This window comes from Brachionichthys hirsutus, unplaced genomic scaffold, assembly GCF_040956055.1.
Source record: "Brachionichthys hirsutus isolate HB-005 unplaced genomic scaffold, CSIRO-AGI_Bhir_v1 contig_867, whole genome shotgun sequence".
Taxonomy (NCBI): Eukaryota; Metazoa; Chordata; class Actinopteri; order Lophiiformes; family Brachionichthyidae; genus Brachionichthys; species Brachionichthys hirsutus.
The window spans coordinates 1-20,849 of NW_027180463.1; the positions used below are offsets into that span (position 1 = coordinate 1).

At 43.7% G+C, this 20,849-nt stretch overlaps 1 protein-coding gene across 1 annotated transcript; it reads left to right on the forward strand.

The window, feature by feature from the left end:
- Positions 1–11,671: 11,671 nt before the first annotated feature.
- On the forward strand, positions 11,672–19,803 carry LOC137915075 (NLR family CARD domain-containing protein 3-like). The gene is made up of 18 exons (XM_068758561.1): positions 11,672–11,795; positions 12,015–12,278; positions 12,593–14,336; positions 14,409–14,495; positions 14,710–14,793; positions 14,974–15,057; positions 15,145–15,228; positions 15,359–15,442; positions 16,224–16,307; positions 16,407–16,490; positions 17,227–17,310; positions 17,597–17,680; positions 17,979–18,062; positions 18,342–18,425; positions 18,552–18,635; positions 19,164–19,247; positions 19,396–19,479; positions 19,616–19,803. Exons 1-18 carry the CDS (start codon positions 11,672–11,674, stop codon positions 19,704–19,706), a joined length of 3,402 nt encoding a protein of 1,133 aa, XP_068614662.1. The 3' UTR covers positions 19,707–19,803.
- The last annotated feature ends 1,046 nt before the right edge of the window (positions 19,804–20,849 follow it).

Consider the following 20,849-nt stretch of genomic DNA (forward strand, 5'->3'; position numbering starts at 1 on the left):
ACGCAGAGGACGCGCATTCCGCGCGTCACAGGGCAGACAGAAGAGGCCCATTCATGATATTAGGATCTGAAAGTAGTCCCACATAAGACGTGACGACAGAAAGCAGCCAGTCCCTTCCTGCGGGTCGGATTCTCTGTTTAAATAATAATTAGAATTATAATAATAAATTGCGTTAATTCTCAGCCAGTTTGTTTTTACTGGTGCTCTTTCTCTTTTTCTTCCATTTTTTGCAGGAGCTTTGTTTGCCCGCTTCCTCGGAGAAGCTGTGAATCATGGCGATGGGCTTCGCCGGCGTGAGCTGCCTCTGCCTGGCGCTGGCGCTGGCGGTCAGCGGCGACCCCTGCCTCATCATCAGCGAGATCAACGCAGACAACCCGCGGCTGGACACCACGGAGTTCGTGGAGCTGTACCACACCAGCGGGCGGCGGGCTTCGCTGGACGGCTACTCCCTCGTGTTCTACAACGGCAACGGGAACGTCGCCTACAAGGTGCTGGACCTCAAAGGCCACAGCACGGACGACCGCGGGTTCTTCCTGGTCGGCTCGGTGGACATGCTGCCCAAGCCCGCCATCCTCCTGCCTCCGAACACGGTCCAGAACGGCCCGGACGCCATAGTCCTCTACCACACGTCTGCCGCCCGCTACAGCGAGAAGATGAACGTCTCCGCCCTCGGCCTGGTGGACGCCGTCGTGTACATGACCCGCCGCACAGGGGGCGCCGAGTTTCTCGCCGAATCCCTGACGCCGGGGGAGCCAGCCTTTGTCGAGGACGAAACGGCTCTGGAGGGGGACGAGTCCATCGAGAGGTGTCTGCAGTCCGAGGATCGTTGGGGCTTCCAGGTGTCCTCGCCCTCCCCGGGGCAGAGGAATAACTGCACCCCGCCCGCTGCCCCGGCTACCTTTCCTGTCATCACCGAGCTGAAGCTGGGAGGGGGGCAGGTGGATGGGTTTGTGGAGCTGACGGGAGCTCAAGCTGCGGGGCCCCTGGTTCTGGTCGTGCTGGACGGGAGAAGCGACAGGGTCAGCGTGAGTTTGGACGTGGCGGTGACCCCCCCCAGGAGTGGATTGATCTCCGTGACCGTAGAGAAGGCCTACATGAAAGGTCTGTGTGCAGCAAGGGCCGCCCCCCGCCAACACCCCGGATGAGGCAGTTTCCTCATCTCTCGTTTCTTCTTTGCAGGAGATGAGTCTGGCGCCGTGGCTATTTACAGCGGCAGAGCCTCAGACTTCCCTGTGGGGAGTCCCCTGAGCCAGATCCAGCCTCTGGATGCATTTGTGTTTGCTGGACCTGGAAGCAGGCCGAGTGCCAACCTCACGGAGACGCTCATCCCGGGCAGACAGCCCTACCAACTCAGCAACAGGTAAGACTAATAACCACACCGCACGCATTTAATATGCGTTTAATTCACTCACCGAGAATCAGTCATAAAGGGTCCGATATGCACTATCATGAGGGTTGCTACGGTAACTTGTGCTGCCGGTTGATTTCTGCCCCTGCACAGCTGCGGAGGCATCGTTGAACTGAGCGAGACGCACCTGTTACACATCGCACCTGTTACACATCGCACCTGATCAGCTCCTGCCTTTCTGGACAGTTCTCTGCCAGAATATCCTCCCTGTTTTCTCTGTGTTTTGTCCCGTATTCCATATCTTTAATACCTGATAAAATATTATCAGATATTAAATATAGAACTGTTATAGAACTCCATATTAAATATTATTAAAATAGTTCAATTTTAACAACAAAACAATTTTGATGAGAGAAGTGCTTTCAGATGAGGCATTCCGGATTGCCCTGAAAGGTCATGGCTAATACTTTGTTTCAGGGAGACTGAGGTCTGAACTATAATCAAATCAGGACTTGCGGGATATCAGGTGAAAGCTGTGTGAGTGCTTTTTTTTAGTTTTTGGTAAGACATGGAGTTGGACGCTCCAGTGCTCCAGCTGAACAAGCTGTTATCATTAGTGGCAACAGTTGAAGCTACATCTGCGGCTGTAGCAAGGGAGTATCTCCTGTTTAAAAAAAAGGCGGAAGTCTTTACACAAAGAGCCACGGCCGTTTCAGCAGCCTCGCTCTGCTGACCATTGAGAGGACACTGGAAAATTCACTGGAAAAGACGCCCAGTTGGTGCAACGGGATCACATTCTCTTGAAAAGGAACAGAGGGCAGAAATTATGTATGAATAAATTGACAAATTTGACTATGTAGGCCGACAATAAACGTTTTCTTTTATGAAAGGCCAGCAACTGCAAATTACTTCTATAATTTTTTAACAAATCGGGCTTTTACCTGGTGATGGGGACAGAGCACAGTTAGGGTCTCATCATAACCAGCCATCATGGAGATCAGCCCTTCATTTTATTCATATCAATATTCCAATCAAAGCTTTGGGCATATCCTCTAAAAGCCGGTAAAGCGAATTTATATTATTGGGTGGCATTAAAGTGGAAATTATAGACTAGATGTCAGCCATCTCTAATTGATCATGTAAAAACCATTATTGTGAAGGTGCTTCTTAATGGCGTTGTTATTTTTTTCCAGATTGAGAGAAGGAGGTTTCTATCTGAGCCGCTGTGGCGTGGCGACCTGGGCCAGAGATCCTGGCGTTTTCTGGGAGGCGCCACAAACTCCTGGACAGCCCAACCAGTGCCCCTGGCCCAAGATCTGCCCTCACAGCATTGGTGAGGGTTTGAGTCAATGCTCAGCATGACTCGAATTCATATTAGAGCTGCACGTTCAAAGTATTTCTTCCTCTCTGGAGTTTACAAACAAACAAAATCAGTTTAGTAAAAAAAAAATGTTTTTGATTAATTCATGAATACACATTGGTTTCTTAAAAAAACACACATGTTTGAAGGTGTGTCAGTAAATGTGAATCATTACTGACACTGTCCAGTGTGTTATTATAGGATATATTGTCCCATAAATAACAATGCAACTACACAATAATTGTAAAACGTAAAAGCATCTTATATGTTGACTTTATAGATTTAAGTTCAATATAATTTTTCCAATTTTTCCATTCCCGCTTTGCGGGTCACGGGAGTTGCTGGAGCGGATCCCGGCTTGCTATGGGCGAGAGGCGGGGTACACCCCGAAAGCGTCGCCAATGCATCACGGCGCCACACAGAGACAAACAAGCATTCACGCACACACTCATCCATGCATGCCCTCAACATAACGTGCTGTACGTCATTATTAAAATGCCATTTAACCACTTTGTTACTGTATTTTTATTTTCTATAATGTATATTAAATACAAATATTGTCAACAATAGGCGATAAATCAGTATTTTCGAACATGGTTTATTTGACTTACTTAATTTTATATTTAAACAACACTCTGCTGCCAAATTGTTTTCTTCTATTATGGAAATGTGGTCTTTTGACAAATAAAAAAAAGCTTTAACTCATTCTAACTTGTTCACAAAAATCAGCGATTCCAGGAGGAACGGATCCACCGATTCACCTTCCTCCCCGGGGGAATAATGACTTCCTCATAAATGAGCTGAACACCGACACACCTGGAGCAGCTGAGGACGGCGAGTACATCGAGCTGTGGCATCCATCGGGACGCCGGGTGTCCCTGCAGGGTATCTGGATCCTGCTGTTCAGCGCGCACAACAACAGGCCCTACAGGGAAATCAGCCTCAGCGGACACTTCACCACTTCTAAGGGCTATTTTCTGCTGGGCAGCGACAGGTTGGTGCCCGCTCCGTCCCTCCGTCTGCCCCCCAACACCATTCAGAACGGACCGGATGCTGTGGCGCTCTATCGCAGCCCATTTGGCCCGCCATCAGCCACTCAAAGGGGGATCCCCACCAAAGGCCTGCTGGATGCGGTGGTGTACCGACAGAGAGGCTCGGATAAGGAAGCGCAGGAGCTGAGTAAAGTCCTGACGCCAGGGCAGCTTCCTCTGCTGGAGGATCCCGAGGTTCTTCTTGGCGATGAGGCCCTCAGCCGCTGCAGAGGCCTCTATCCTTATGACCTGTCGGCTTTTTCGGTGAGTGCTAATTATTCTGAATTTAAACAGTCAGGGCTGACAGGAAGTGGTAGGAAAGAGGTAGCCTGGTTCCTGTTTGTATAACGCGTTATATTTCATCAGTTTAATCTGTCCACAAGCCAATGGCAACCAGAAAGACAAAGACGCCATTCTGCCGAGCAAAAAAGAAGCTAAACTGTCAAATCTGTAAGCTTATTCATCCGCAACAAAAAGTTACTAAAATCTATCAACAAAAATGGTGTATGTGTGGAGAAATCTTGACAAAGATGAAAGTGAGGATAATTTATTCAGTCTGAACCTTTACCTGGATCTGCTCCAGAACCTGATTCCTGCCCCATGAGCCCCTCCGTCGAGAAATGGCACTGAACTCTGTGAAGACCTGTGCTGTTACAAATGAATGAAAAATGTGCACAATGTGGTTTTTATTACTGGATGGACTGGGTCCGTGTCCGCTGTGTGGTAACTTCCTTGACAACGGACCAGGAAGTTGCTAAGCTCATTACTCAAGATGGTTTGAAGCTAAAAAAAAAAATGTTTTTGACATTTTAAAGCCATAAATGTTTGTATGGATCACTACAGGTGGCTCCACCCACCCCTCTGAAGGAAAACAGCTGTCCCCGCCCCCCTCCAGCCCCAGAGGGTGTGGTCATCAGCGAGGTAGCGAGTGGCCAGTGGACCAATCATAGTAAGCAGAGGGCCTTTGTGGAGCTGTACGGGCCCCCTATGACGGACCTGCGTGGCCTTGTGCTCACTGTGTTTGACCAAGAGGGCAGTGTGACCGTCATCGCCCTCCCCCTGGTCGGATCTATTGATCAAGATGGGTTTTACATCGTTGGAAACGTCACAGGAGCAGGTGAGGGCAACAGGATACAACTCACACCATCTCTCTATGCCCGTTTTCTCGTTTCGTGTCCATTCCTCGCTATATGCTCCTTCGCCTGTTTTCTCTCCTGCACAGATCAGACCTTCCCGGAGGGCTCCACGGTGCCGGCGCGAGGAGCTGTGGTCCTGTGCTACGACCTGTTCAGTGTCTGCAGAGCTGGCACCGCTCTGACCAACTCCAGTCTCAGGGACGCACTCGTGTTCAGCGAAGACCAGAAGCTGCTCGCCTCTCTGCCCGCCACTGGAGGGAGACAAGTGATCCCAGCTCTCAGGTGACGCCAGGATAAACGGACAGCGTGAGCCGTTGCGGGATTGTTAGGAGTCCATCTTTAATTTTAGCACCTTTTTATTACCACTGTATGAATGTAATGTCCTCTTGCATGCATTTTCAGGTCAGTAGAAGGTGGTCCCGTTTCGCTCAGTCGTTGTTCGTGCTGTGAGGTGAAGAACCCCTCCTCCTGGACGAGCTCCTCGCCCACGGCACGCAGCAGCAACATCTGTCCGAGCGCCGCTTTCTCGAGCCACATTGACTTTTGCCTCGGCCCCCTACCCAGTGAGTGGCAGGAGCAGTCAGGAGATGAGGCTTCATTGTTTAAAGTTAGGTTAGGATGGTATAAGGTAACACAATGCAGTTTAGGATCTAGCTAACCAGAAGTGCAATTACTGGACAGAAATATACAAGTTTTATGTACACAGATTTGGTGCTATGAAGATTCTTTCAGCTAGACCAGACATGGGCAAACTAAGGCCCACGGGCCATTGGACTATTTAATCCGGCCCGCCCTATTTTTCCAAATTATATCATAAAATTACATTTTATTATAATTAAACCTCATTCATTTGACCTTTTCCCTGTAATTTCTACAATGATTCTTGCATATTCATGCTTTGCTACCTGTAAAAGTTCCTTTCATGTAATGACTTTTACATGTCATTTATATTAGCTCACACAAACACTCCATCCATCTTTTCCTGACCCGGCCCCTATACCAAATTTTAGAACCCATTGTGGCCCACGAGTCAAAACGTTTGCCCACCCCTGAGCTAGACAGAATATATACGGTCTTCTATGGATGGATATAGACAAAATATACAATGTTGATACGATTGTGAATGTCATTAATGAGTATCTGATTTGGTTTTTGGCTATGTGAAACTACCACATATTAATCTTTACCTTAACTGTCAATAAAGATGAAAAAAAATGCACAAAAATACCCTCAAATTAGCAAAGGGTAAACCTTAAAGTGAGAGTTCATGTACAACCGAACTTTTCTGTCGGAGCCAGTGATGTCAATCCAGTAACTATGACATGATGTTGTGTGTTTGTCCCAGGCTGCGGCGGTCTGATTCAGGGGAAGAGGCTCGCCGAGGCGGCTGATTACCTGGAGCAAAAGTGCGACTGCGGCATCTCGGCCTTGCATCTCCAAGGTGAGGCGTTTTCACTCGGGAGAGCATGAAACCATTACGGTGGCTGATATTCTTAGTGTGAGAAATAACGATTCAGTCAAAGCGGGAAAGAACGCATCGTGACGTCGGCTTTGTCTGTGTTGGTGTTCAAGGAGCAAACTTCGCCTGTGTGTCCGGGTGGCTGCGAGTGTGGGGGAGCATCCAGGCGCTGTCAGACCATCAGAAGGCCCTCATCATCCAAACCTCACGCACGAACCCTTCAGCGGCGCAGGGAGACGCCTGCGCCGCTCCGACCACGGGCCGTCACACAAATGCAGGTCAGCGCCCTCGCAGCAGCACAACGCCAGCTTTGCATAAAAGCAGAATCAAATATGGCAACCACCCAGACACACAAGTTTCCAATCAACGGGGGTTTCATTTAACGACCAAATCGCTGAGGCACGGCGTCTTCGGAACGTAACGCCGTCTTTAAATGAGGCCCACCTGTATATAAGAAACGGTAGCTCGCCACCTTTGAGAAGTTGCTTCATCCTGGTTGCAACAAACGGTTAGCAGGTTTGAAGTGAAATAAAAGTCGCACCTGAACTGGACGTCAGGCAGCAACATGATCAGAACCGGTGTCATCAGAGTGCATGAAATGCAACGGCGTACTTCAACATATTCATTTGTTCAGAAGGTTTTTATGTCCCTCTTTTCCTAGCCTCTGCCCTGGGGTTACAGATAGGGCTCATCGTCACCGTCCTGCTGCTGCTGGGACTGGGAGCCGCTCTGTTCACATACTTCTACAGGAGGAGGTGAGTCGTTTTGTTCTTCTTTTCTCCCTGTTTTCTGCAGTGGTATACGCACCGATGCTGGTATCTCAGCATGTAATAAATAAAAGTGTGTAAATCAGGAGTCGGTACCGACCATTTGCTTCAAAAGTCTCACATCGCTGAGGATGTGCTTCTTTTTGCTTCTTCACGTCCTTGTCTTTCTTTTCTCATTCATTCTCCTTTGGTTACATCAAGATGACGTAATAGCACGTTTTTTGGGGGTTTCATTCGCTTGTGATAAGTTGGAATTCTTAGAAGAGTAAAGGTGGAACTGAAATACAGAAGGTTAGATCGATGATTAATGAAATGGATCAGTGTAATCCGGGGAACAGAACATATTAATAGAATAGTAGAATGAGGAATGTGGAGAAATTAAAGGGCGGTATCATCATTGTCAACATGCATCATATTGATAGCATAAAACAAACTTGTATTTATAATTAGGCTTCTGTTCTGTCCAAACTTCAGTCAGACAGTCAGGTTTGGGACTCTAAGAGTGGACCTTTATTAACTTGAGCCGTTCAACAACAACAAAAATGTTCCAGGTCATATTCAGGTTTACAATATTACAGCTTTTGTGTTCATTTTTTATTTTTATTTTTGGTATAGTTAGTAATTTTTTTTAAGAATTTGACTTTTTGGAGAGTGTTAAAAGACAGCAGTAGATGAGGGAGACTTTCTTTCTCATGTTAAAACCGTGTAGAGTTGCACAGGGATGAAATTCACAGTTGACTCCATGAATACCTAATTTAAAAATAGTAAATTATATGTCCCTTGATAAATTACCATAAGAACACTTTGAACACGAGCAACCAGTAATTGTAATGTGCACATTGCGACTGTAATAAGGCTGATTTGTGTCCATATTCTATTCTCAGGCGTCCGCTGGACTATTACACCATGGAGCTGAGTGAACACGCAGAGGGACTGCCAGATCTATAATCAGCCTTATAATGAGGCCTTGCATCACTTTGGAAAATGTGAGAGAGGGGGGGGGGGGACTTCAGCAGGGAGGGTAAGGCCAGGACTGGTCAAGGTTGTTTTATATTTTGGCCTTCGTGTATATGTGGATGTTTTCGGGTGGAATGGAAGTGTCCTTCTCTGTGATTGAGAGAGATCACTTAAATGACCCCTGTGCTTCATCCAGTCTGTTTCTTGCCAGTGGTCACACTTACAAAGTTAAGTATGCCCTGAGCTGAATAAAAAAAATATAAATGTCATGACATTTTTGTACAGATCAGTGTAAAACATTTAGTCTCTGGGAAGTGCTGGTTGCTACTTTTTAAGGGAAAGGATGATAAAAGGATTTAAATATGTCAATCCTTTTGGTGAATTCTTATTTCACTGCAGAAAAAGCTTTTAAACGACAACTGCGCTTTGCTTTCTGCAGGAAGCTCACAAATGAATGACCTTTTCTTACGTTTTAGCTGATGCTAAGCAACAGACTTCACAGCCTCCTACTTTGTTTGTTTCTATGCGCGCTGTAATAGTCCATTAGCAGACTGTCACCAGCCAGGGGCTCGATCCTCTCTTTAAATGTGAATGTCTTCAGCTAACATGCGATGACTTGTCTGTAACCACTTCCTGTGCTCACTGAGGTCAGACTGTTTACATTTTCACCATTTGAAACTTGGAAAAGGGGATGTGAGACACTGATGAGGTGATTTCAAGGCTGAGAAGTATTTGTCAACGACAGAGTTTTTGACGTTGAGCAAAGCAGTTATTCTATGCTTCACCGGCATTTTTTTATTTTTGGTTCAGAAACCTTTGGGTGTTTTTTTTTTTTTATAAGCTATGTCCTTATTTCTTCTTCTGCTTTCGGATTATCCCATCAGGGGTCGCCACGGCAAATCGACCTTCTAGTCGATTGCGTGCTTATTTCTGGCGAAGTTTTACGCCGGATGCCATTCCTGGCTCAACCCCGTTACATCCTCATTTATTCGAGGGAAAACAGCCATTTCCACTGCAGCCTTAAGTGTAAATAAATAAATGGATATGATGTTACTATTCTCAGGGGGTGGGGTTGGGGGGGTATTGTCAATTTATTGACTTTGTCTAGAAGTACAGGAAATGGTTGTGGTGAGATGAAAATGTGAATAAGTGGCTCAGTTAAGTTGATGCCATTCTAATTTTAAAATAAAGAAAAATACCATGAAGTAAGCCATGAGCTTGAATACACTCCAATGATGTAGTACTTATACCTTGACGTTTTTAAATGTTTCCTTTTACTTACCTCGGTGAGGAGGACTTCCTGTTCAGCAACTCGACTGTTTCCGTGGTTTCGATTTGTCAGTGCAGCTATTTGTTAACATGCAAAGTTAGACATGCAAATCAGATTTGTTTTACAGAGAGTTCAAATGATGAATTAAGCTAGATAGAAAACAAGAAAGTGTTTCCCCCTTGGAAGTATCTTGATGAAATCTAGTTTATTGTAAATGTATATATTTTTAGCTTGTGGTAAATGATACATGCAGTTCTATGTTTTAAGCAAAAAACACAGAGATTTTGCATAAAATGTATGCAAAAGCATTGCTGAAACACATTTATCCAACATTCTTCCACACAGCTTTTTTTTTTGTTTGTTGCTAAAACTCAAATTCAAAATTCATCTCACACTGACAAAAACCAGAAAAAGTGGAAATGAAACCATACGCCTGAGCAAATCATCTCTTGGAAGTGTCGGAGAAACCGGAAGCTCGCAAATGTTTTATGCAAAGACTGTGTTTATACATACGTGTACAAAAATAAATAGGAAATGTTGGAAAGAAAAGTTTGTCTGATCTGTTTCCTTTCAAATGTCATGCAGGTGCAGCAGGTTTGAACTAAAATACTTCTGGACACTTTGGCCGACATCAAATAATCCTTTTTCATTCTTTCATTCTTTGTGTGCAGTATTACCGGTGGACCTTTGTGTGGCCCCCGAAGCTCTTCGTTCAGCCATTTAACAAGCCTCGACAGTAATTACACACCTCAGCTCTACGCTGCGGTTTCACACCGACTGCTTAGACGAGTAACAGTTTAAATAGAGGACATTAACCTTTTTAAATGACTGCAGCTGCACGGCCTAACAAGCGCCGTCTCTGCAGGCTGTGGACGATGACACGTTTTGAGCAGACGTCGCTTTTCAACCTGCAGACCGCAGCGCAGGAAGGCAGATCAGAGTGGCAGGAAGGGGCTGCCGTTTGAAACCGCAACTCCAGCAGTGTTCACTTTCGATGAAGCTTTTTTTTTTTGTGCTTCAGCCTCATTTGATTTGGTTATTAGTCTTTGTCTTTGAGTTTGCGTCTCCAATTCAGACGTGTCCTGCACCTGCTGCTGTGATAATCACCGTGTTACCATTCCAACAAGCCCATGGTAAGCTACCTGAGTTTTTTTTTTTTTTTTATAGAATGCTGCGCGGCATTTATTTTTTCTTGGATTATTAACATTTTAAAGACTTTCCTGCAACCTGAACAAAGTAAATGTCTCATTTGGCTGCACTCAGCTTTCCATCAACTATAGAAGATTACATAATGTTTTAGGAACATGGTATTTACTGATCTGTTTTTATCTTTATCTTTATCTTTGTCTTTCAGAGTTTGGATGTTGTTTATAGGATTATATTGTAGAATTTTCTTTACAGCATTTGTCATCTTAATGAATTTGCAGTAGTTTCAGATTCTCCAACACATTTCCAGAACATGCCATTTAATGGATTTTTCCATTAATATTGCATGGAAAATAGTGGAAGTTAGACAGATGTCTCTCTCAAACATCTGAGTTTTGAATCAGCTCCCGTTGAGAGGCATTACGCGATCAAAACAATCCCACTTCCCATCTCAGTAAGACCCCAAAAATCATATAATAATAATAATCCTGCCTTGCCTTATTTACATGCTATATTTCATAATAGATGAAATGCTTTAAGTTTAACCACACCCTAATCTAAACTGCAAGACATTTGTCTCGTGCACCATTATGGTTCCATTTCTTTATCTGCATCTGCTTCAATCTTTCATGGTCATTGCATCTAGTTTCGTGGTAATCTTTCAAATCGTTTTTGCATAAATGAGAAAATAGTCAAGCAGAGACCCTAATTTGAAATGTTCAATAATGTAGAAAAAAAAAAGCACAAATGCGGGGCTTGAATGGAACATAAACTCAACCTGCATGCATGTCAGTTTTTAAATGCTAAAATTAAATTTGCATCCAATTACAGAATCGGCTTTTTCCTGCAAAATTACAGTCATTTAAATGTAATACTTTAATTATGGTTGGGAACACCCAGATGCACAGCCCATGCAAAATAAAAGCCATTGGTGTGTTATCTTACCTGAGCAGTGGTAAGTGAATTTAGAAGATCATATAATCTTAAATGCAAATGTGGTTTCTGTAGAAGAACGAATGTTTGCATGGCCACACCCAAAAAGGTGAATGAAATCACTTGCAGGAGTTCTGGACAGTTTTAAACTGAGGTCCTTCTTGATTTCCTTCCGTTGCACAATGTGTAAATATTGCTAATGCCATTTTGCATTGTGCAGACACAAGCATGAACATCGGAAGGCAGACTTTATGAAATATACTCATGGAGAGGAAAACACATTATGATTCTGTCCTGGACCGAAGCAAAAGCATAATGTGGCAGGAAGACTGCTACATGGATCTCCAGTCGGCAGCCAGCTCCGTTGCTTCACAGGCAGGAACAGACGGTCGGTAACGTCCATCAATTTATCGTTTCTAGTGATTGACACATTAATTGTTTTTTTGTTTTAAATAAAATACAGATTTAAAAAAAACCTGTCTTGTATGTCACCAGGCTTTCATATGATCAAAATCAATCGATTTTCCACTATTTATTACCTGAAAATCTTTTAAACTCTTTTTTTATATCTAAATATATATGTTGTTGTTTTTTCATTTTTGTTTAGCTCTTGGATGGATCCAAAAGAATCAAGACCAGTTGAAACGTTTCATTACGACCACTTTCCTGGAAACGATATTAGCCCACCTGACGAAGGCGGATGTGCTGAGTTTAGATGACTTGACCAAAATCAAGGAAGCAGGCCGGCTGCAGGACCAAGTTAAGATGCTCACAACGATTGTCACTTGCAAGGAGACTCAAGGACCTGCTGCCCTTCGGAGTTTCATTGAGAGCTCAGATTCCCTGGTGGCCCGGCTCATCGTGAACCACAGTGAGAGCTCTGAAGTGGATTTTGGTCTATGTTTTTATTATACTTGAGCAAATGTCACTCAACTTGTAGCTCATCCAAATAATAGCTTGGATTATAGTTTACTGAGCTCCGGTTTTGCTCCTCATGGGGTGATCAGTGCTACGTTGTGTATGTGTGTTTAAATGGAATGCATTGGAGAGCCTTTGAACCATTCTTGTAATAAAGCCACCATGTACATTTAAAATATGAAGTTTCTGATGATCAGAAAGTAACAAACTTTACTGTCAATGATATGAAACTGTAAATATCAACCTGAGCCCATTGTGTCGCTGCAGAGTCCATGGTGAAAGAGCACAAGGAGGTGTTGCTACGGCGATATGAGAAGTATAGAGACAGAGATTCGGTCAGCTGCTCCAAACTGAACGCCTTCTCTGGAACGTTACTTCTTATCGATGGACTTTCAGACCTGCAGCAAAAGGAACACGACTTAATGCAAGTCGGCGTGACCCGAGGAAGGAAAAGAAATCACCTCAGACAGCTTGAGTTGGCCAAATTCTTGGACCCTCTGACTCGGGTCAGTTTACCGCCCAGGTTCTCGCTCACAGTTGGGGTGGCAGGCATCGGCAAGACCACCTGTGTCCGACACTTTGTGAGACAGTGGAGTCAAGGAGTCGCCTCTACAGATGTAAGCTTTGTTTTGCCTCTCACTTTCTGTGAGCTGAACTCATTGGAAAAACTTTCCGCAGAGGGACTTGTTAAAATGGCTTGTCCTCATTTGGAAGATCCCAGCCTAGTCCTGAGTGGCTCGTGCCGCACGCTGCTAATACTCGACGGTTTGGACAAATTCCGCTGCGCTTTAAATTTCTCTGACGCAGTCCCCTGCAATGATCCAAAGAAAGAAGTGCCCATCGATGACCTTGTGACGAACATCATTCGGGGGAATTTGCTCCCCGAGGTCGCGGTGTGGGTGACTTCCAGGCCAGGAGTTGCCTCACGAATCCCGGGAGGATTGGTTGACAGGCTGACTGAGATCCCGGGATTCTGTCCGAATGACATCCGACTCTTCCTCAGTCACCACCTGTCTGAGAGAGATTTTGCCAGCAAAATATGGGCGTACTTGGAGTCCCACAAGTTCATAATGGTGATGTGCTACATTCCGTGCGTTTGCTGGATAGTCACCAATACTCTGGTGTACATCTTGCAGAGCGGAACACAAGAAAGTCTTCCAAGGACCTTTACCGAGCTGTACTCTCAGTTTTGTTCGATGAAGGCAGAAATGGGTGAGCCCAGAGGCAGGGAGCCTATAAAAATGGAGCAACTCCACGGGACCAATCGTAAGCTACTTGGTAATCTTGGACGACTGGCTTTTTATGGGCTCCTCAAATGCAAATACACATTCAGCGAGCAGGACCTCAAGGCTTACGGGATAGATCTGCTGTCAACTCAGTGCAGTCTTGGCGATATTCTTGATCGAGAGGAGTCGGCCATTTGCACAACATACCAGTTCACTCATTTGACTGTCCAGGAGTTTCTTGCAGCGACCTTCTACTATGTCTCTTCAAAGCGCGCCATCTTTGACTTATTCTCAGAGAGTACCATGTCGTGGCCTAAGATTGGATTTCAGAACCACTTCAAAAGTGCCTTCCAGCACTCCCAGCAAGCTGAGGATGGCCGCTTGGATGTGTTTGTGCGCTTCCTGACGGGCCTGTTGTCTTCAGTGGCACTGAAACCTCTCACTGGGCTTTTGGCCATTGGCAAAGATGATGGGAATCAGAAGACATGGGCAGCAGGGTTCTTACAAGGCCTCTTGGTCAGCGGGGGGGCCGCGGTGTCCCTCCGTGCTGTCAACATAGCATACTGTTTACAGGAACTGCAACATACAGAATTGCTGCGGAGCGTGGAGGAAGTTCTGCAGCTCGGTAGCCTAGCGGGGAAGTTGAGCCGGGCATCCTGCGTTGTGCTGGGCTACCTTCTGCATGTGTCTCCGGAATGCAGCGAGCAGACCAACCTATCAGGCGCCCTGTCCTACGCTACAGTGAAGTGTCTGCTGCCACAGCTTCTGTACTGCAGCCATCTCAGGTCAGCTACCCAAAGCGCCGTCTCACAATAACGTAAACCTCGGCAGAGGGATTCAAATGATCTATTCCACAGGTTAGAGAATAATAACTTTACTGATGATGTCATGGAATTGCTGGGAAGCCTCCTGAGTGCCAAAGACTGCCATATACAGATAATAAGGTGAGATTTAAACGACCCATCGGCATGAAGCGCATAAGTTTTCTTTCAGATCCATTTCATTGACTGTTTACTGATTTTTTACAAACATGAGGTATCACGAGTCTTGTTGATTACAAGACTTGTGTTGTAGGATCAATGTGAGGATGAAGATAAGCGTGATTAGCGTTAATGGATTATAAAATGTGATTGTAATCTTTTTTTTTCATGCCCTCAGTTTGGCAGAGAATTCCATCAGCAACAAAGGAGCCAAATCCCTGAGTCGAGCCCTCTTGGTGAACCGAACATTAACGTGTCTGAAGTAAGATCAGTTTGGTGCCACTAAGTGCACCTGAATTAAGGACAGCCATAATGTTTTGGGTTTTACTCATCTTAAATTGGGAGCACTGACGATAGAAATTGCTGTATTTCTTAAAAAATAAAGCGCATGAAAGAAAAGTGGTGCGTAAGTACAGAATCTAACAACCCGTTTATGATTTAGCCTCCGGAACAACAACATTGGATCGAAGGGAGCAAAGTTCTTGGCAGAGTCTCTGAAAATGAACCAAGTCTTGGTCACTCTCAAGTCAGTATCATTGATGTGCGCGCGACAGGAAAATGCAACGGGTCACGTCGACTAAGTCGAGTCGGTGTTTCTCCCATCACTCATCAGCTTCCAGAACAATGGTATCGAGGAGGAAGGCGCTCAGGCCCTTGCAGAAGTTCTGCATTACAACCGCAAACTTGTGTCTCTGAAGTGAGTTTTGTCTGTTTTTGTTTTTGTTTTACTTTTGGTTGTTGTCCCATATAAAGTATATTTGTTTGTTTATGTTTTTAATGTGAAGTAACATGCCCCCCCCCCCCCCCCCATGCATGTTATGATTCAGCATACGGAAGAATTTGATTGGACCAAGAGGAGCCGAAAGGATTGCAGACGCAATGAAGACAAACCGGACTCTGACAAACCTCATGTAAGCTTCAATTTATACAATTCAATCCACTATATTGATCTTGAGAGTGTTTTTTTTTTTTACACATTATTGTCCTGTACAAATATTTAACCTTTTGACCAATGGATTTAGTTGTACTTATTTTTATGTCTTCTTTACACAAGTTAAGATCCTACTAGCACAAAGCTTCTTTTTTTTTTTTGATGATGATTAAGATGAAAAGTTTCCTTTCAGCGGTGACGATAGGTGAAAGCATCCGGTTCAACAGGTTGTCTGTCCACCTTCCTGTCTGTCCAACCTATTCCTATTAAGAGGATGGGATGATGAGAATTTGGTGGTCAAAGGTCACTGCTGCCTAACACAACACAGCCATAACTCAATTTATCTTTATTGGATAGTCTGTGCTCACCTGTCGCACGCGATGCATCAACAACAATGTATTTACAAGAAATTCAAATTGAAGATTGAAATAATCCTAGAGTTTATTGGCTTTATTGGCGTTTGCACCTACAGAAATATGTAATCGAGGTGAACTGGTCACTCTAAATTGACTGTAGGTGTGAATGTGTGCCCGACTGGGTGTTCGTGTTTCACGAGGCCCTGTGATAAACTGACAACTTGTCCAGGCTGTACCCCAAATCCCACCAGATGTGAGCTGGGATAGGTTCCGGCATAAACCAATGACTGATTGACTTGAAGAGAATGAATTCATGAATGAATGAAACTTGACTTATATGCGTAGACATACAACTGTGAGGCTGGAATTCATGCAATAATGTTTCCGATCTGTTATCATTCGCAGTCTTTGCAGCAACCAGCTTGGAGACAAAGGGACAATTGCTCTGGCAGAGGCGCTGACAATCAATCACACTCTGCTCTCACTCCAGTCAGTAGCTTCCGTTCTTGCCTTCCATCATTTACCTTCTATTCAAAACATCACCAATCGTAAAGTTTAATATTGTGCATCGTCCGTTTTCTTTCACAGACTTCAGAGTAACTCGATCAGCAATAGAGGAATGACAGCTTTGACCAAAGCTCTTAGGCTGAACCGTGGCCTTGTCTCCTTGAAGTGAGCGTTCACTTTTCAGCCTTTATGTATGACTTAATCCTGTTATGGTTCCCTCGGATGGTGAGTCCACCGGAGCCTGGCCGAGCCCCGTGGGAAGAGGCCTGGCCACCAGACACTCGCCTACGAGTCCCAACCCCCAGGCCTGGCTCCAGGGTGGGGCCCCGGTTGCGACATACCAGGCGACGTCACGGTCCATGATTTACATTTTTACATAAGGGCTTTTGAGGCCTCGGATAAGACCTAGAAGACCAGTTGTAGTTTCATAGCCACACTAGATTCTACTACTTATTATCACGGCTTGATGTCGAAATTGGATCCCAAAATGTGAAAAACAGAAGCGGAAGATAAGGTGCGAAAGTAATTTTAATAACAAAACTAAAGGTCCAAAAACAGAAACAGAACAATGACGGGCAGGCGCCAGAAAATAATAACTAAAATACTAATGCCTAAAAACTAAGGAACTAAAACAAACTGAAGGACAGGCTGGAGTCCTGAAAGAAACAACGAAAGATAAAATCACAGCCGAACAAAAATGGGGCTGACTTTCAGGTGTGCCTCGTAGAGATCTGCCGGTTCACTTGCAGCCGCGCCTGCAGGGATATTTTCAGCTTGTGTGAGTGAGGAGCAAGCAGCAAAACACAAAACAACACACACCAGAAATAACGACAGAACAGAACCGTGACTGATCCCTTTTTCATCTTGTTTTACTGTCTTTTTCCCCCCCCCCTTTGCTTAGTTTGAGGGAAAACTCGATCGGTGTGGAGGGAGCGAAGAACATGGCTCACGCCCTCCAAGAGAACAACTCCCTGCAAGAACTCGAGTGAGTATCGTCATGATTGTCGTGCAGTAGACTAATGCACCACAGAGTCTACTGCACGTCACTCAGAGATATCACATATGCATGTAGTGCTACAGACTACCGGTAATTATTTGCGTACCACCAGCCCAAATAAACGATGTCCTTAGATATGAAGACTGGATGTAGACTATGTCGCTTCTTGAATCATCTTCTGCAAGCCTTTAACAGTGAGATGTTTAATCAAGTGTAAATATATTAGAAGTCTCCTGTGTGTATTTGTGTGTTTCTATTTGCACGGGCGTCCCAGTCTCACAGCCAACCTGTTGCATGACGAAGGCGTTCAAGCTATTGCCGGTGCAATCAAGTACAATCAGTGCCTCACCACTTTGCAGTAAGTACGGCCTAAGGAACGCATTTAAATAGACAAACACAGCCTTGATGAAAATATACCTTCAGCAAATTATATGACAAGAACAAAATCAATAGGATAAAAGCTACTTTTAACCACAAACAATTTATTGAAGCATGTTATATTATTGTCATTTTTTTAAATTGTCATGACATAATAATGTGAGCCTCGGTCAATAAAATATTAGCAGACAGCTGCTTTTGGAGTCAAAATAATAGTAATAAGTGATTGCAATTATCAAAGAAATAGCTCAGTGCCTCTTTTTCCCCGCTTTCTACAGCCTCCAGTGGAATTTCATCAAGTGTTCTGCCTCTAAAGCGTTGGCCCAGGCCCTCCTCTACAATGCAACCATGCAGCTGTTGGAGTAAGGCCAGTTTTTCAGATGACTATCAGCCTATTTTCAGTCAGTTTATTCTTCAAACACTGATTTTCTGTCATTGAATATATTGTTTTCTTCTTCATCAAAGCTCTATTCTGTCTGTGCTGACATAACTTATATATGAGTAATGAGAAGCTGCAGGAGTTTATTGACTGATCGTGATCTTCCCAGCTGCTAAACATTTAACACTTAAGTGAAATCAACCGCAGGGTTTAACGGTGTCGTCTTTTAAATCTATTTTTGTGCCTCCATCTTTTACTGCAGTCTGCAGGAGAATGCTATTGGGAATGAAGGCATCACATTTCTCGCTGAAGCTCTGAAAACCAATGCATCGCTGCGTACATTATGGTCAGCATGGAATTGATATTTACATTTCACTCACCCTTATTTTAAAATGAACAAAATCTGACACATGAATATTCACTCATCTATTATGTATTTACAGTATATGGTTACTGTTTTGTGTCTCTTTAGTCTCCAGGGTGTCTCAATGGGCACAAGTGGCGCTATTGCAATGGCGAAGGCTCTCGTGATCAACCAAACCCTGCAAATATTAGAGTGAGTTCAATCAATGTCGAATGGTTCTTTCCTTATTTGACATTTAGTCATGCAGCATTATGCAATACGGTACTACTGTTTTTCTATTTCATCCTGACAAAGCAAATTTAAAGTCATTTTAATTTAAATTCAGTGTCTGTAAGTCCATACGTAATTCACCAGTAAACACAAACAATGCAAGACAGGTCAAGAATGCTCTGTTTAATGTTTCCAATCAGTAACAAAGACACTCGTGGGAGACGATGCATTATGAGCTTAAAGCTGGTGAAGCAGAGGAGGAGTGAAGCCACATTTCTTTGTGGACAGACTTTTTATTTCATGAGGCAGTAGTAGAACAAAGTGGAAAAAAGAGCCAGGGGTCTAACTCCATCAAAATGTTCCCTCGTTTTCTTTATGTGATTTTGCTCCTAATGTCAATTATGATAATTACCTAATTAAACCTATCATAGTTCTCTTCCTTGTCAACGCTTCTGGCTTTACACTTATCTATTTATGCATGTAATATTAGCATATGCTTCACTGTTTCAGTCTGCGTGGGAATGCTGTAGGGATGGAAGGAGCTAAGGCTTTGGCTAAAGCATTAAAAAGCAACAAAAGTCTCAAATCGCTGAAGTAAGTCCAGACTGAAGCTTTTCCATGGCAACAAAAATGTCTAGAATTTTTTTCTTTTTTTTTGCCACATCTAACATTGCTTTAAAATGTCAAAATAAAAGATAATGTGGAAGCACTTACTTTAAGTGATCGTGTTATGCATCATCAGTTTGCAGGAGAATGCTCTTGGAATGGATGGAGCCATATTTATTGCAACAGCGTTGAAGAGAAACCACCAGTTGACATACATCAAGTGAGTTGATTGATTGATTGATTCATTCATTCATAATATATTTGAATATAATACGTAACAAAATTCTAAATACCAGACGTTGTGGAAGACTGGTTCTTTTAAGGAAGGTTTAAGGACATGGGATCCATTTTTGTAGTTTGCAGGTCAATGGGATTGGAGAATCTGGAGCAAAGGTCATATCCGATACCATACGTTCCAACGCTCCAGGCTGCGTGGTCGACATCTAACCACGGCCACAACGCCATCTAGTCAGGGAAGTCATCCACGTAACAAATAACAAGCAGTGTTAGCAGAAGGGAATGTAAAATAACATGTTTGTATTTATGTTGCTATAACTGTTATACTAATTTAAGTTTATTTTATGTTTTATCATATTTAATGTGTCATTATTATTGAGATGGAACCATGAAACAATATTTTATGAAAAGTAAACTTGCTATCTCGAATTAAAGAATGACATTGAATCTATCTTCAGGATGTGCCCTCCTTTTTGCACAAATTCATTTGATGTATATAAATAAATTACACAAAATAGCTGATTATCATGGAAACATCACTCACGTCACTCTACCCAGCTCGTTGTAAAGGAATTTAACAATCTCCTTGGCAAAAACACAATCTCCTAATGCTTTATGATTTAATGTCAGAATGAATCTCTACCATGCGCGTCTTTACCTTGCACCGACAGGGCACCAGGCAACGGTAAAAACATTCTGCATGTAACACCCTTCTACCTTGGACTGCCCCTGGTCTGAGGTGCTTTGCGTCTGAGCCGCTGGGCACAGCCACACGCGCAAAGACGCAGCACATCCACACCTCATCCCTGACAGCAGCTTTTTCCCCGCTGAAGGATTATTTATCTGTAAGTGACAAGCTCTTGATTGTTTCCATTCTTTAAACTTGTAGTCTATCCGGAATGTTTTTTGCTCCAGACGTGTCAAGATTAATTGTTGCGTTTATCTGGAACGCGTTGAAAGATTTATGGGAAGTGATTCGAGATCAATATTCTCTAATCGTGATAAGAAGGAAAAAGACTTGACGCTATTATTTATATGCATGTGAATCAGTATCGTCATTCTGAATTATCGTCGTTAAAATATATTATTTCCATTATACATTTCCGTCTATTTTATTCGACAAAAAAGCTCCCAGCTCGTCATAAGAATATGAAACAAATGTGAAACTTATTTTTGTACAACTTTCCTTTAGAACACACAATACTGACATTTACGTTACGTTTGGCGCCAGTTTCATGTGCGCTCCTGCCAAGTTCCGTTCTGCCGCTGACTTCAAATTGCACATTGGTGTTTGCTGTGAACAAGAAAAAAAAAAAAACACCTTAATTTATTTTTGTTTAATCATCCACCTCT

Coding starts and splice junctions, on each gene's coding strand:
- LOC137915075 (XM_068758561.1), top strand. CDS start 11,672: ATGGAGAGGAAAACACATTATGATTCTGTCCTGGACCGAAGCAAAAGC. Junction 15,058..15,144: donor CAAGTCTTGGTCACTCTCAA/GTCAGTATCATT, acceptor ATCACTCATCAG/CTTCCAGAACAATGGTATCG. Junction 18,426..18,551: donor GCATCGCTGCGTACATTATG/GTCAGCATGGAA, acceptor GTGTCTCTTTAG/TCTCCAGGGTGTCTCAATGG.